A 17,786-nucleotide genomic window follows, 5' to 3' on the forward strand; every position below is an offset into this window, starting at 1 on the left:
TTCATTTAAATGTGGGAATCACAAAAAATTTAGATCTCCTACTTGTGTTTCACATCATTAATATTTTAAACACTTGGAGGTCTTACAGAAAAAGATGTATTTGTAGATGTATTTTCCAAATCATTTTATAACAGCTCATAGAAATAATTCACTGGAACGTATTTTGAGAAAGGCCACAATAAAATATTTAAATGTTAACCATGCCAATAACAATAGCTTTACAAACCCTCAAATATACACTGTCATAAAGACATACTGCATACTGTTGATACATGAAGAATACTTGTCCTTTAACAAATAGTTCTGTGGATTTCAAATATACTTGTGTATACGATGACTGCCTCAGGGAACAAAAAGGGCTTTTTTAAATGTACCCATATATGCTATTAGGTTTTCAGAATCCCCTTTTCTGAAATCAAGAGATACATTCTTTGGGACCATAGGAATGGAAGAAGTAAGCCCAATAATGTGTCTGGCATAGTAAATAGCACTTGCAACGAAATCTACCATTCACATAGTGCTTGCTATTCATCAAACAGTTCTAAGCACATTATGCATATTAACTTAATCCTCTCCAAAGCTCTGTAAAGTAAGTAGAATAATATACCCACTTTACAGGTGAGGGAATTAGACTACAGAAAGGCTAAGTAACTTCACCAAGGCCAGACAGCTATGCTAAGTAATCACTTATTGAATGTGTAGGGAACAAAATTTATTTTAACTGGACAAATTTAACCACATCTAACTATGAAGAGTTTCCATAATGCATTCTATGGATAAGAGCCATGGGGCTAATAGCTAAGAGAACCCCTTATATGAAAAGAACACAAATTCTTCTTAGAACAGGTCATAAGAAATGTAGTTATTCACCTGGAATTGATCAAAATTTTAAATGAGATTGAAGAATCATAACCAGTCCAGAAAGAACCTATTTCATGGGAAACCATACAGAGACCTAAGTGATCATTAATTTTTAAAAATAATTGACTTTATTGCTTACGAATGTCAGGAAGCCTAACCACAGAATTCTGAGATCCTTCACGTTTTAGGCTTTGATGATTTAGACAAAAGATGAGAGAAACAGGGGAAAAGGTGACTATCAGCAGAATCTCAATCTACTGGTCACAGAACATTTCCTCCTCTCCTGTGGAATTTTGGTTCACTACTGCTTTCTTTCTTGAGGTGAACACAAAAGAAAATATATTATAATCATATTTTCCAAGAATTTCCTTAAACACGATTCAATAAGGTGACAACCTGTCCTACACTTCTATTTTAGAGCTAAGGAAATAATTTGGATGAGGATGACAAGTGCTGAATTATACGATCAAAATGCTCTCTATATATTCTTCTACATCAAACACAGGCTCCTAATCCATTTTCTAGTGTCAGATTGACATAAGAATCTAATAAAGGGGTAACTTAATATGACTCAGTATAGATAAAGTACAGTATTATCTGGTGAAGAGATACAGGGTGATGGAGAATATTGAGGCAAAATATAAACCCTTTGTGGGGGTGCTTTTTCTCACTTTCTTTTTAACTTTCTAGCTTCTACTCTAAGTTTTACTCCATCATTCATTAGATAAGATTAAAAATGTCCCCATTCAGGCATACTAAATAACCTGGTCATAAACTTTTATTTCTCTTGACAAGTGCAAAAGGTCATAAGTACTATTAAAACTTCAACGTAAATCTTGGGTTAAAAATGACATAAATGAGAATGTTACTAAAGCTACAATTTCCACTTTAGATATTAAGAGACTGATTAGAAACTGTTTTATTATACTCAGAAACCTAAATTAAACATCAGATGCACTTTACTAAAAATTCAGTTCAGTTCAGTTGCTCAGTCGTGTCCAACTCTTTGTGACCCTATGGACTGCAGCACACCAGGCTTCCCTGTCCATCACCAACTCCCAGAGCTTACTCAAACTCATGTCCATCGAGTCAGTGATGCCATCCAACCATCTCATCCTCTGTCATCCCCTTCTCCTCCTGCCTTCAATCTTTTCCAGCATCAGGGTTTTTTCAAATGAGTCAGCTCTTCACATCAGGTGGCCAAAGTATTGAAGTTTCAGCTTCAACATCAGTCCTTCCAGTGAATATTCAGGACTGATCTCCGTTGGGATTGACTGATTTATCTTGCAGTCCAAGGGACTCTCAAGAGTCTTCTTGAACACCACAGTTAAAAAGCAACAATTCTTCGGTGCTCAGCTTTCTTTATAGTTCAACTCTCACTGAAAATGACTACTGGAAAAATCATAGCTTTGACTAGAAGGAAAAATTAAGCCCCACTTAATAATGATCTTCAAACATAAGAGCTGCTGTAATTTATAAATGGCTTTTCTGTTATCATTTACCATGCAAGATGAAAAGAAAGTCATGCTGCAGAACTTCAGTAAATTAAAGTAATAACTTTGTGTTAACATATGCTGATGCATATAAAGGATACTGATGATTGGGGAGAGATAATCTTTGGTTCTGAATCTCTTTTAATACAACAAATGATCTTCAGGTAATTTCAACTATAAGTCAGAAGGACAGATGAAATAATTTCCAAATGACCCTTCCAGCACAACTGCATTCTTATTAAAAACCTAGTTTGGTTTATTTTACTGTTTTCAGTCTAGAAAAGTGAAGTAAGGAATCTGGAATTTCACTTGTGGATCAGCCTTCCATGAATTCACTTAGAAACATCTAGGATACATTTCACATATTACCTTTCTTGATAAAAATGGTATGGATATTAATAAAAGTTTGAGTATCTTCTTCTCTGCTTAACATTCCACTATCTGTAAATATTCATATGGAGGAAACCATTTTTTCCTTATATATCCAGGCAAATGGATTTCTCTGCTCTTCCAAGCTTATCCCTAACCTACCAGTACCCACCCAATGCCCCTCTCCAGCACATGGTCTCTCTCTCTGTCCCTGTCTCTGTCTCTCTCTCCTGCTCCCCTCTCCTTGAGTCCCTTTCTCTGTTACTCTGTTCATGGAATTCCAAAAGCAAGAATATAGGAGAGGGTAGCCATTTCTTATCCAGGGGATCTTTCCAACCCAGAGATCAAACCTGGGTCTCCTGCATTGCAGGCAGATTCTTTACCTTCTGAGCCACCAGGGAAGCCCACAAGTAACCACACTGGGCTCAAGTTCCCAAAAGGTGTTTGGAGCTCTACGGGATGAGCGGGGATCTAGCGAACTCCAGTTCAACACAATGTATACTTGTATATAGTGCTTCTCAAACTGGAATTTGCATAGAGTTGCCTTAAAATATTGTTTAAGTATACTGTCTGATTCAGGTGGTCTGAGCAGGGCCCTGCTTTCAGCATCTTTAACTTGCTACCAGGTGATGCCAATGCTGCTGGCCCATGGATCATATTTTGAGCAGGAACCTACAGCTGCTGCTTGTAGCAGACCCAATCCTTCCCACATCCTTCCTGAGTTTGCCTCCCCTAAATGGCTGGAGCCATTACCATCCATATGGCTTTCTTTTCTTTCTTATCCAATCCTAGTTATTGCAGCACCCAGATTTCTAGGGGAAATCTTATTCTAACTTTTTCTTAAAAATGTCATCAACCACACACCAAAGCCTAAGACTGTAACAAGTAATGTAAAGCATTACTATGCTGTAATTTTCCTTTGATTTCTCATCAAATTTGCTTCATTAAATATAAATCTATTGGACTCTGAAAAAGCTTTACATATACAGATTACTGCCAAAGTACAGGATGGCAATTAATTCTACTTTACAGAATAATTATTTTGTGTATGTCCCCTCTATCCAGAAAGAAAAAGTAAATATAATTAGGTCCTATTTTGCATATGTAAAGTTTCTTGAGAAACCCCTCAGGTACCATCAATACTAATTGTTTCCTTATCAATCAGGAAGTTTAAAGCCCTTTGTTTTTTATCAGCCAGTTATATTTATATTTATATTTATCTACAATATAAACACAGGTTGACTTACTCAGAGTGGGTCACTTTGCTGAGAGCCTATTCTAGATTTTGTTGTTGTTGTTCAGTCTTTAAGCCATGTTCGACTCTGCAACCCATGTGCTGCAACTCACCAGGCTTCCCTGTCCTTCACCATCTCCTGAAGTTTGCTCAAAGCCATGTCCATTGAGTCAGTGAAGCCATCCAACCATCTCATCCTCTGTCATCCCCTTCTCCTGCCTTCAATCTTAGAATCTAAAAAACTCCTTTGACTTTTTGTACTGCTGCTGCTAAGCCGCTTCAGTCGTGTCTGAACCCATAGACGGCAGCCCACCAGGCTCCCCTGTCCCTGGGATTCTCAAGGCAAGAATACTGGAGTGGGTTGCCATTTCCTTCTCCAATGCATGAAGGTGAAAAGTGAAAGTGAAGTAGCTCAGTCCTGTCCGACGCTGAGCAACCCCATGGACTGCAGCCTACTGGGCTCCTCTGTCCACGGGATTTTCCAGGCAAGAGTACTGGAGTGGGGTGCCATCGACTTTTTGTACTAGCGGAAGTCAACTAAATTTCCTGAGCAATATCATCACCCAAAAGAGCAATTAACTGTTGCAAAACCTTGAAAGAAAAACTCCGAGGGCAACAATACTGAGACTGCATTCTAAGAGCCATGGCTTTAAATCAGTGTTTAAGATCATATGAACCACTTGCTTTTACCAAGAAGTGGAAATGAGATTGCTTCTTGAAGTGGCATTCTGATGTTTCATGATGTTAAACACTTCAAGTTACATGTTAGTTCGCATCATTGAAACAATGGGCCAGGAATGTCAACGAATACTTGAATCACAGATGGCTCCAGAGGAGGTAAATCTTGAGCTGATTATAACAGAATGACCAGTGAAACAGGAAGAGAAGCACATTTCACAATGAGGGTACAGAGGAAAGTGTCATTTCTTGAAAATGTGATGGGCTGCAGCATACTGAGCTACTGTTAGCCAACCACAGCTAACAAAACCCAACCCAAACTTTCAATCTCATCTTCATGGTCACAGACTTAACCTTGACTTCACCATCAGCAACAGTTGCATCTCTTGTAAAATCTCAACTTCTACTCTCTCACCCTACACAGTTAAACCAAGTCTTCAATCTACAAATCTAATCTTCACTTTTCATCTCCATTACTACATCTAACTGGCACCTTCCCCTGTCTGTAATACTGCAATAGCTTCCTAACTGACCTCCCCCAATCATTCTGCAATCCATTCTCTACTCATGTAGCAAGCAAGTATCACATGAGTGAAGTTTTAAAATATAAATCAGATCATGTCACCTCCACCATTGCTTAAAAACCTTCTGTGGCACTCATTATCATACAATTGCACTCATTTCACAAGATAGCAAGATTATGCTCAAAATCCTTCAAGCTAGGCTTCAGCAGTATGTGAACCAAGAACTTCCAGACGTACAAACTCAATTTAGAAAAGGCAGAGGAACCAGAGATCAAATTGCCAACATATGCTGGATCATAGAAAAAGCAAGGGAATTAAAAAAAAAATCTACTTCTGCTTCACTGACTACACTAAAGCCTTTGACTATGTGGATCACAGTAGAACAGTGGAATATTCTTAATGAGATGGGAATACTAGACCACATGGTCTGTCTCCTGAGGAACTTGTCTGCAGGACAAGAGCAACAGTTAGAACTGGACAGGGAACAATGGACTGGTTCCAAATTGTGAAAGGAGTACATCAAGGCTGTACATTGTCACCCTGCTTATTTAACTTATATGCAGAGTACATCATGAGGAACGCTGGGCTGGAAGAAGCACAAGCTGGAATCAAGATTGCTGGGAGAGATATCAATAACCTCAGATATGCAGATGATACCACTTGAGTGGTAGGAAGTGAAGAGGAACTAAAGAGTCTCTTGATAAAAGTTAAAGAAGAGAGTGAAAAAACGGGCTTAAAACTCAATGTTCAAAAAACTAAGATCACGGCATCTGGTCCCACCACTTCATGGCAAATAGATGGGGGAAAAGTGGAAACAGTGTCAGATTTCATTTTCTTGGGCTCCAAAATCAATGTAGATGGTGACTGCAGCCACGAAATGCAAGGACACTTGCTCCTTGGAAGAAAAGGTATAACAAACTTTTACAGTGTATTAAAAAGCAGAGACACCACTTGCTGACAAAGGTCCATATATCCAAAGCTATGATATTTCCAGTAGTCATGTAGCAATGTGAGATTTGGACCATAAAGAAGGCTGAGCACCAAAGAATTGATGCTTTCAAACTGTGGTATTGGAGAAGACTATTGAGAGTCTCTTGCACTGCAAGGAGATCAAACCAGGTAATCCTAAAGGAATTAAATCCTGAATATGCATTGGAAGGACTGATGCTAAAGCTGAAGCTCCAATACTTTGGCCACTTGATGCAAAGAACAGATTCACTGGAAAAGACCAAGATGCTGGGAAAGATTGAGGGCAAGAGGAGAAGGGGCGAGAGAGGATGAGATGGTTGAATGGCATCACTGACTCAAAGGACATGAGTGTCAGCAAACTCAAGGAGACGGTGAAGGACAGGGAAGCCTGGCATGCTGCAGTGCATGGGTTTGCCAAGAGTGGGACACAACCTAGCAAATGAACGATAACAACGTTGCACTGAACATATACTCCAACAACATTAACCCAGTTACAAGACCCTGCATGACCTGGCCCATATCTCTAGCTGTTTTCCCTAGTCATAGGCCATATTAGCCATCTTTCATTTTCTCAAATATACCTAAGTTTATCTTTCTCATGGCTTTTAAGATGCTTTTCTTTTACTTTGCATCTTGCTAACATCCACGTGTATTTCTGCTTTTGGTTTACCATTAATCCTTCTGGCACATGTGACAATTTTGAGGAAAAAGTTATTTGTAGGTTAGTTACTTATTTTCTGTCATCATACCCCACTCTTTCCACTATATTGTCATTTCTATGAAGGCAGAAACCATTTTCCTTTTTGTTTACCACTGAATAGCAAAAACTAAGCAGAATGCCTAGATAGAGCTATTTTGGGAAAAATATCAATTTTTTGAACAAACTATATTTTGTTATTCTTCATATTTTTATTTAATGTCTGACTTTTAATGTCCATATTATGTAACTAAGGGAAGAACTTTTATGCCCCCAAAACATTCAGTGGGGCTTTATTCTAACATGACAAAAAAAAATTTTTTTTTGAATTGATAATTAATGAAAGTTTTAAGTTAATTTATGTTGCATCAATTAAAATTAACTATACTAAAAATGTATAGGTATATTTTATTGAATAAACTTGTCATTTATAATTTAAATAAATAATTTAAAATAAATACAAATAATTCACATGTTAGTCTGTGTATGTGGGAAAGATGTCTAACATTTAAATCATAAGTAATAAGAGGATGACAAGGAGCAGTGATATGATGAAAATATTTTAAGAGATAACCAGATCTACCTGGTTATTTTATTATTTTTTAAAGACAGCATTGTTGATATGAGGAGACACTGCCAAGAATTTCCCATAAATAAGTAAATACTGAATTGATTTCCTGAAAGCCTCAAGAGACTTTATATTTAAGCATCAAATGGTGTTGAAATAATCATCTTAGTACTTTTCAGCATATATAAACACCAGCTACTTTTTGAGAAAACAAAAGGAATGGCTCATGAGACTGGTGATAGAATATGTAACCTTTAACCCCAAGATTACTGGATTGAAACTGGTCCAGGATGGTGTATATAGTAATATTCAGCAGATGGAAGCTGTTTTGCAGCATCCAATCGAGAGAGCTAAACTCTTCCATTTAGTCTTTATGACATAGGGATGTGTTCCAATGTAGCTAATGCCTTCCTTTTTTTTTTTTTTTTTTTTTGCCATCTAAGAAAAGACTGAATATTAATTGAATAGTAAATAGGTTTCCCTTGAGAATGCATAGTGATGTTAAGATACCTAGAAGGATATCCACCCAACTTTCAGCAGCGGTTAACTCTGGGCAAATGATATTACAAGAACATGTATTTTAAAAGAGCAAGTATGTTCTCTAAAGAACATATATTAGTTCTGTTACTTAGAAATAAAAGATAATTTTTAAGTTATTTAAAAATGATCTTTATAAACTTGCTAATCATATTCTCTAACCTGAGACTGGGAGTGAAGGAAAGAGAATGTATAACATGTCCACACTCTAAGATATTCCTACAAATTTGCTAAAGATTAAATATAACAGATTTGTGAACCAAAGAAAAAACAATAAAAGTTTGCCTAAGAAATCAACTGAACACATGCCTATAGCCTGTGATTTGTTTAACTAACAAATAGAACATCACCTGTTGGTTATTTATGAATAAATAGTGCATTATCTGACAGCTACCTCCCCTAACACCCACATTCAAATGGTCAATGGGCTTTGTCCTTTTCAACTAAAATACCCATTGAAACTCAAACCTTCTCTTTATGTTCACTGTCAATGTCATCTTGCACATGGGTTATGGAATACAGGCTTCTGCTTTTACACTTCGTACTAAATATTCTTTGGAAAGATAAACCAAAAATAAGAAAAGAAGAAAGTTTTTATCTAATTTCAAAGAAAATGAAAACTGTCTCCTCCTAATGAAAAGATGCTGTGCTTACTTATCTCAACAAACACAAAATCCACACTATATTTACTTGAAGACATAACGTTTCTATCCTCAATTCCTTACACAATTTAAACCTGATATTTGGATACACCATTTGGTCTGATGGGCTTACTACTTACATCATTGAGATTACATGATTTTTCTCCCTGGTTTTCTGATTTTTATTTCTCAGTTATTTAAGATGATCAAATAGCTGCAAATCCAAGTTTAAAATCTCCAAATGGGACTTTCATGGTGGTCCAATGGCTAAGATTCTGTGCTCTCAATACAGGGGCCCAAGTTCAATCCCTAGGCTGGGCACTAGATCCCACATACCACAGTGAAGATCCTGCATGCCCCAAGAGCTGGTGCCATGGAATAAATAAGTAAATAAATAATAAAATCAAATCTCCAAATAACTGCTATTAAATACAGCTATGGACAGAATGTCTGTGTATCCCCTCTTCCCTCCACTCCACTCAAATGTGTATATTTAAATCTTAATCCCCAATATGGTGATATTTGGAGGTAATTAGGGTGGAATGAATTCATAGGCATGGAGCCCCCGAGATGGTATTGGAGGCCTTATAAAGGAATAGAAACCAGAAGTTTCTCATCATCAGGAAGAGAAGTCTCACCAGAACCTGACCATGCTGGCACCCTGGCCTTCAACTTCCAAACTTCTAGAACTGTGAGAAATGTTTCTGTTTGTTCAGTAAGTACATGGTACTCAGTATTCTCAAAGCAGCCTGAACTAACTAAGAATAGCAATAACGAACAATTATATTCTATTGGTGGTAAAAACTCAAGTTGTTAGTAAACATAATCATATCACAGAACTTAGCAATATTGCTTCCCTACTTAAGTGAAAAAACATGTGAATTCAAAAAGAATAATTTAATGTTTTCCTAACTGTAAAAGTTACAAAATGAATTATTTCATTAGCCCCTACCGCTAAGTTGCTTCAGTCGTGTCTGACTCTGTGATACCCCACAGATGGCAGCCCACCAGGGTCCCCCGTCCCTGGGAGAGGCAAGAACACTGGAGTGGGTTGCAATTTCCTTCTCCAATGCATGAAAGTGAAAAGTGAAAGTGAAGTCGCTCAGTCGTGTCCGACCCTCAGCGACCCCATGGACTGCAGCCCACCAGGCTCCTCCGTCCATGGGATATGCCAGGCAAGAGTGCTGGAATGGGGTGCCATTGCCTTCTTCGACAATAAAAAATTATTTAAGTCAATATTATGTGCATGTCTAGCATTAACAACGCTAATTAAAGATAAGGGTAAATCTCTCCTACCAGGAATTCAACTCAAGATGGAATTTAATATACTCCATATGCTCTGTACTTAACCAGAAATTAATTCAAGAAAATTTAATTACTGAAATATTTTATTTAAATTTTATTATATTAGCACAAAAATCTTCAAATTCAAAATGGAGTCAGTCCATTTTTGATATAAAAACATTTAGATCCCTCTGTATAAATGATCATAGTGTGACCACAATACAGGGAAAGGGAAAAAAGTAGTGAGACGACAGACGGACAATTAGATTTACGATTTATTATTAGTGCCATTCACACTGTGCTACACACTTTATATGCATAAATTCATTTAATCATATGTGAATTTTGCAACAAACATCAGTGTATTTTAGAATGTAAGTGTGCAAGAAGGTGGAAAGATATTTTAAAATCACTAAACTAAATGAGGTTTTAACATTTTTCCTTTGAATACGGAAAATAAAAATCATATATATTTATATGTATATAAGTTTTACAATCTGATCAAAGAATGGAACTGCAAAGTTGCTTAAAAAAATACAGATTAAGTAGAGGAAACAAGAAATATTTTCAAAGATGCAGTATAGAACTAGCTCAATTTCAAAGATAAGTCTTTCAGGGAACAAAACATGTGTGTGTGCCCATATATATTCAATGAATAATTAGTGTCTGACCATAACAGGGGTTAGCTTGACTGGATGCATAATCAATCATCAATTAATCAATCAGGATTTTAAATTTGATGGCATATTCTGATTTTATCTGCTTATCTGAACCATTTCACCTTAAGGGGTGATCCTTCCATCTTCCATGCTCAGATTTTAGAAACATATTTTAACAGTAAAATATGGTTTACCGTTTAACGCCTGGCTCTTAGCATACATAGTCAGTATGCTTTCTCATTTTATCCAAATGAGGAAAATCAGATAAATCAAATCCTAAATCACTTTAAGAAGCATTGTTTAATAACAATATCGATGAAAGATCACAAGATATTGACAGTAGTGGGAAAACATTACTTTAAAATATAAACATTCTACCTCAAGGTAATTACGATTAAAGAGCATCCTAGTTAATAAAATCTGGACAGACTTACTCTCTGATAAATTGTACAAAATTATTTTTTTCTGTAAAGACAGTTCTGTGTTTTGCTGCTAAGACAGCCAGCAGATGACTGCCTAGCCTAAAGGGATTTCTCTTCCTCAGGAGAAAACAGTTTACATAGGAAACAAATAGTCATATGCTGACTATGCGCTGCTTAGCAGATGACATAGACATGTTCTGCAATCGAAAGCATGAGGGTCAAGGCTCAAATTAACTTTCCCTAAAATTCAATGCAATTACCCAAGATTGAATTACTTACTAATATAAGCTGGGTCAAAAAACTGTGCTATCAATTTACGCCAGGCATAAGATGAACTAAATTTAATAACTTGGTATTTAATAATTTGGTAATGTTGGGCATTAAAGAACATTTTCTAAACATTCAGTAGACTATCAAATAAAGCTAGTTCAAAACAAACAAGAAATACTACTTGCAAGACTGTTTTAAAAAGTTCAGTTCAAAACTGAATTAGATGAACAGTGAGTTCTAAGTCTTAGAGAAATATATTTTAAATTTACAAATTAAAGTCCTCGTCAAGATATATCATTCTTGGCTTGTAAAGAAAAATAATTTTAAAATAAAATTTAAAAATGTATCTGTAATTAAAAATGATGTTACCTTTAGAGAGCTAAGCTTTCAAAGATGGATGGAAACTCTAGGTGTAAGGACTACCATATATTTCTTAGCATTCCAATTCTTAGAATGTATAATTGTGTGAGATAAATTTAATTGCATCAAAATTGATTTTTCAAGAACAAGAATACAACTTTTACCACATAGCAAAGATCATCACCTAAAGATTGGTCAGTGCTTTTCACTGGGTCCAGCTTTGTTATATGTGCATGTTCAGAAGCTCAGTTGTGTCCAACTCTTTGGGATCCTATGGTCTGGAGCCCGCCAGGCTCCTCTGTCCATGGGATTTCCCAGGCAAGAATACAGGAGTGGGTTGCCATTTCCTCCTCCAAGGGATCTATCTTCCCAACCCAGGATCTAACTTCTCAACCCAGGGATCCAACCCACATCTCCTGTGTCTCTTGTATTGGCAGGTAGATTCTTTACCACTGTGCCAACTGGGAGACCAAACTTGAATACAACTAGATTTAAATGAAGACAAAAATAACTAATCCTAAAAATAACCAATAAATACATACAATCCTCTTGGTGCATTATTTAAATTTAAATAAATATTAAAAACATGAAAGACAAGAATATTATTATTTCTATACAAAAATAAAAGTTTGAAATGACATTCCATACCATTTTTCTCCATTGTTTGAGAGAGTGACAATTGTTAGGAACCAAGTAATCCAGTTGTTACAGCTGTAAAACTTGGTTTAAAGGCAAATAAAACACAGATAAATGTTTTTAAAAACATTACCAACAACTGTGCTGTGAAATCAGTGTTGTCTGGAGACACTTTTGCTAATGCTATTACTTTGGGCTTTAGAATCACTAAGAAATTAGATGCAATCTTTGTCTTCCTGTGTTTGAGCCTTTGGGAGAAAGAAGAATAGCTCTTATTGAACATCCGGTACCTAAACTAAGAAAATATAAAAAATTAATAATACTTTCCAGGAAATAATAAAAACAAGCTATAATAATGCTTTATAGATTTAACCTACAGCAAATATGACCCATGTTTCCCTGTCTACCCTCCTGTCTGGTATTTATGTAACATACAAAAGGCTAGTTTTGATTTTACAATGCAAACATATGTTAAAATGGTGAATGAGCAGTAACCATTGGCTAAAATAGATAACTGAAATATATGTGAATTAAATTACTACACATCTATTTGTAGTGTACTGAACCATGATTTAAAAAAAAAAATTAACTACAGAGCAGTTAATGTTTCTCATATAACTTACATGTCCAAACAACACAATTTATCTAAACAAAAGCATCCTTTTAATTTTTTCAATTTAACTAGTATAAAAATTATTGGAAGCAAACACTACTTAAGCTTTTTCAAATAATTATTATCACTAATATGGATACTTATTATTGAACTACCCTCATTAATACCAAACTATATTTGGTAAATGTATAATACCTATATACTTTCCCCTTCCCAACTATATGAATTGTTAATGAATGAGATCTTAAAGTATTTTCTAGAGTAGTTTCATTAAATTTTATTCAGTAAATTATAATTTTTTTCCTCTGGAGCTTGAAAACATTTTGGAATGTGTCAGGACTATCCCACTAAGATTTGTGAACTATGCATTACGGGACTGTGTATTAGAATATGTCACTGGTAAAAGTTATATAATTATCTTCTGTCTGGTTTCAATTTCATGATCATATATTTGTTGACTGAGACTGCAAGAACTTTTCCCATAATGGACTCTCAAGGTTGTGGAATGTCTACGTTAGGAAAAGAACTTAACTGGAAACTAACAGTACCTTTTAAAATAACTGTACAAAAGCCAGATTAAAACAGACAGGTCTCTAAATCCCAATGCATTAAGGATATCTTGATCATCTGAGGTAAAACTAGAGGTGTTTTGAAAAGGAAGATATAGAGGGTGAGCATTTAGACACTCAATTCAAGTCTATTAACTTTTAAAACACTTCTGACAATGACAAGAATGCAAGGAGAGTAGATAATAACACAGAAACATGACATGATCTTTGATATTTCTGTTGCTACATATTTCTTATAAACAATTATAATTCCAGAGACGTTACAATCACTGATTTCCCTCCTGGTCTTTGGTTCCTTAGGTACTAAATACAAGAGTTGGCCTAGGTTATCTAGGCTGACATCATCTTTCTTGATTTAAATTTGCTCTCAAATATTAACTTATACTTATCTTCACAGAAAATAATTATTCTTAAACATAATGGTGTCAAGAGTTAGAAAAGTGTTAATGTAAGTTTAAAAGATGTCTTTGGCAAAACATATGTCTTCTTATAAATAAGTTGAACCTTTACATTCTTTTGCTTGTGCTACATTTAAAGTTGAGTTTAAAAAATAAACATACAAAGAAAAAGAAAACGTTCTGCTGTGATTCCAGCTTTTCTACATATCACTGATTTAGCTCTAAGACCTATCCTGAGAATCAAAGCAATAAAAGAAAGTACAGTAAGTTAATTATCAGTTAACTTCAAATAGAGAAATATAAAGTTGGGTTTCAAGTAAATGTTTTAAAAATGTGAATGTCTAGTTTCGACATAGTTTTAAACGATTCAATGTTTTTTTATTCTATCTAATTAAGTTTTATGCTCATATAAGATATCTTTAGCTTTCTGTCTCAAGTATTCAGTATTACATGGCTCTGTGAGTGTGAATCAAATCATCTAAGTTTTTTGGAAATGATTCCACATTAATAATATGATTGAGTTGTAATAATCTGTCTATAAATCCCTTTCTATGTTTATAATTTCATAATTATCTGTGATTCTATATAGTCATGTTCTAGTTGAATGTTGGATGTAATGCTAAAGATTATGAAAACTGATTACATAACTAGAATTTTGAACGTGAAAGAAAGTGAAAGTGAAAGTTACTCAGTCGTGTCCGACTCTTTGTAACCCCACCATGGTATTCTCCAGGACAGAATACTGGAATGAGTAGCCTTTGCCTTCTCCAGGGGATGTTTCCAACCCAGGGATTGAACCCAGGTCTCCCGCATTGCTGACAGATTCTTTACCAGCTAAGCCACAATGGAAGCCCATTATACTAAAGTATCAATCACCTTAGAAAATATTATATATAAAAATAGACATAGTTACATATACAATTTCATATATAGTTATAGATAGTCAAATTTAAAGTGAATTAGATCTAATTTCATTTGTCTAATCCACATACAATTCTCAATTTCTGTCATATATACATATGCTCAGCAGGATTCTTTCAAGGGAATGAAATTTTCTGACTCTTGAATGCTTATTGAAAATAAGAAAAGCCTGATTCTAATTCAAATACAATACATTACACATCTAGACTCTAGATATAACAACTGAATCATTAGTTAACCAGATCCTTCTTGAGATAATTTCAAATGAGTGGCCGTTTTTATCTGTATAAATATACTGAACCATCAAGCACCCAAGGATTCCCATCACATGTTTTCCTCTCAGGGTGCACTACAGTGTAGCAAAGATGATAAAGTATGAGGCAAATATATACATTTCTCTAGATTTAGCTTTACCCAAAGTATAATACAGTTCTGACAACTGGAAACAGTTTAAAACCATAACTTCCACTACCAGTCGAAAGTATTTCTCCTAATGAAGACAAACGAAAAATATCTTACAGTATTCTTCTTACATCCCCATACTCTATATATTTAAAAGGAACAAAGGAGGGGAATAAATCAGTTTCAGTGAGCCTATTCAAAAGAAAACAGCTCCAAAAGGTAAAACACAACACAAGGACATTTGCTCAATACTATAAAAAACCTGAAGGAGAAAAGAATTTGAAAAAGAATAGAAATATGTATAATTGAATCGCTTTGCTGTACACCTGAAACTAACACAAAACTGTAAGTCAACTCATAGTCCATTATAAAATAAAAATGTTCTTAAATTAAAAAAAAAATTAGGTAAAACAGTGCACAAATATGTATGAATCCCAATTTAGCTTGAATAACCAGCTAGGATGAGAAATTCAGAAAATTCAAATAAATAGTGGATGATATACACATATAAAGCTACAGACCTTCCTCAGGTAAAGCCTGTGATACACGTTTAATTTTTTCTTATCATGAACAAGGTAAATGATCCCACGCTGCCATCCCTCCACCAACTCACAGGCCACATGCTCCCCAACACTAACAGCCCATTTTACTTACTGGCTACCTCCAGCGATGCATTGTGACTCACAGCCTCTCCGAGGTAATTCCTTGCTACACAGACGTAGACCCCTTCATCAGGCCTACTTTTTCGTCCATGCACTATACGTAAGAAAAATAAAGATCCACTTGGCAGCAACATTCGGTGTGAGCGAGGGTCATCTTTGTCTGTCTCCACTCTCTCCCCACCTTTGTACCATTCGATGGTGGGTGTGGGGCGACCTTCAGCTTTGCAGTTCAAAGTTGCAGGTTCTCCTTTTGAGACAATTAGATCTGACGGGTGTTCAACAATACGAGGTGGAAAATCTTCCTGACGAAGACGGGAGCCTGCAGAAGAATTGACAACATAGCTTCATATCATCAACTTGAAAACAATTAAAAGTCTTATTTCAAAAGCCCAGGCATTAGCACTACCATCTAATAAACACTGCACAGTATTGACCTACTCTTCCTAACCTCCTTCCTCTCTAATCCTTCTGGTGTCTACTTTAACCATACTTTCTAATTCCTGAATCCTTTTGACTCTCCACTTAGAAAGTGCTCTTGCTAAATCTCTGTCTGTACAAATCCCATCTACTCTCCAAATCCCCTGTTTCAGAACCCATCACCCTGTCTGTTTGTACCATGTACGTGCCTCTTTTTGCAGAGGAATGTGTTAGAGAATTGTTGACTGTTACAAATAATGGCATGGCTTCCTGGAATCTCCTCCTCAATGCAACATCAATCAACACTTTAGTAAAACATATGCTATATATTAATGAACATTTATGTTGAAATGTGCAAGATGGAACTTTATATAGACTTTTATATCTTTCTAAATAATAAATATATGTACATAAATATATTAATACATATATATATACACACACACATAAGGATTGCTCAGCCATGTCCAACTCTCTGGACTGTAACCCTATGGACTGTAGCCTGCCAGGCTCCTCTGTAGCCTGCCAGGCTCCTCTGTCCATGGAATTTTTCAGGCAAGAATACTGGAGCGGGTTGTCATTTCCTACTCCAGGGAATCTTCCCAACCTAAGGATCAAACTCTCCTGTAATGCAGACAGATTCTTTAACATTAGTCTCACCTGGGAAGCCCCATACATACAGACATACACACACATACACACACACACACACACACACACACACACACATATACAACACACACATATGTTATATATACATATTTATATATACACATATATACTTTCCCAGAGTTTTTATTCAACAAATTAAGTTCATTAGTCTCCAATCATTATTTTATTACTTGAGTAGATTTCAAAGATGAAATGTTACATAATTGAGATTAAATAATTCAATATTAAATTGAAAAGGATATTAGGTGAGGAGCTACATTCTAGATCGCATGTATTGCTTAATAAGTAAAGTTCTGAGAGTGTCATTTAAATATTTTCTGTTTGTGCCTTATTTTTTCCAATGAGATTGTAATCACTAAAACGGGGATCAACTTTCATATTTTTAATGTTCCTACCTTACTGTTGCCATGGATAGATTTAATATGTAAAAATCTTAAAGGTTTCTCAACTTCAACAACCAAACTTTAAACCTTGTTCTCATCTAGTTTTCCAATCTCAATGAACAAAGAAAAGTAGAAAGCAGTCTTGCTTGACACCTCTTTCTGTTCCTTAATCTTCCCTCAAATTTCTCAATCAATTTACTCATCGCAATCTGTACAGCCAGTTACCATCCCAGATCAAACTGCTGTAGATTCCCACCAGGATTTAGGAAAGCTCTTAAATAGCTTCACTTCAATGCAGCCAAATGAAGGCTTTGAAGTGCAAATACAATTTGGGTCCTCCCCTATTTCGGTGACTCTTAAACTCATTGCTCTTAAAGTCTTTAACAAGACCTACAGGAGACTGTGTTCATTTCCCTATCTAGCTCTCAGGACCCTTCCTATTCCGCTGCTTTCTCTGCTTTCTTCACCTGAGTTTTCTGTTTGTTCCATATTAAGCTGCCTCCTTCCAAGGCCTATGCCTGCCTTAGGGTCTGGTCTCAAAAAGATC

At 35.6% G+C, this 17,786-nt stretch overlaps 1 protein-coding gene across 6 annotated transcripts in view; it reads right to left on the bottom strand.

Annotated features, from left to right (window-relative positions):
- ROBO1 (roundabout guidance receptor 1) overlaps positions 1-17,786 on the bottom strand; it is a 1,291,095-nt gene that overhangs the window by 362,435 nt on the left and 910,874 nt on the right. For all 6 annotated transcript variants that reach the window (XM_045165076.1, XM_045165073.1, XM_045165072.1 and 3 more), the window contains one exon: positions 15,760-16,086. In XM_045165076.1, the coding sequence (XP_045021011.1) occupies positions 15,760-16,086 (327 nt within the window). The remainder of the gene's footprint in view (positions 1-15,759; positions 16,087-17,786) is intronic.

The sequence above is a fragment of the Bubalus bubalis genome, chromosome 1 (genome assembly GCF_019923935.1).
Source record: "Bubalus bubalis isolate 160015118507 breed Murrah chromosome 1, NDDB_SH_1, whole genome shotgun sequence".
NCBI lineage: Eukaryota > Metazoa > Chordata > Mammalia > Artiodactyla > Bovidae > Bubalus > Bubalus bubalis.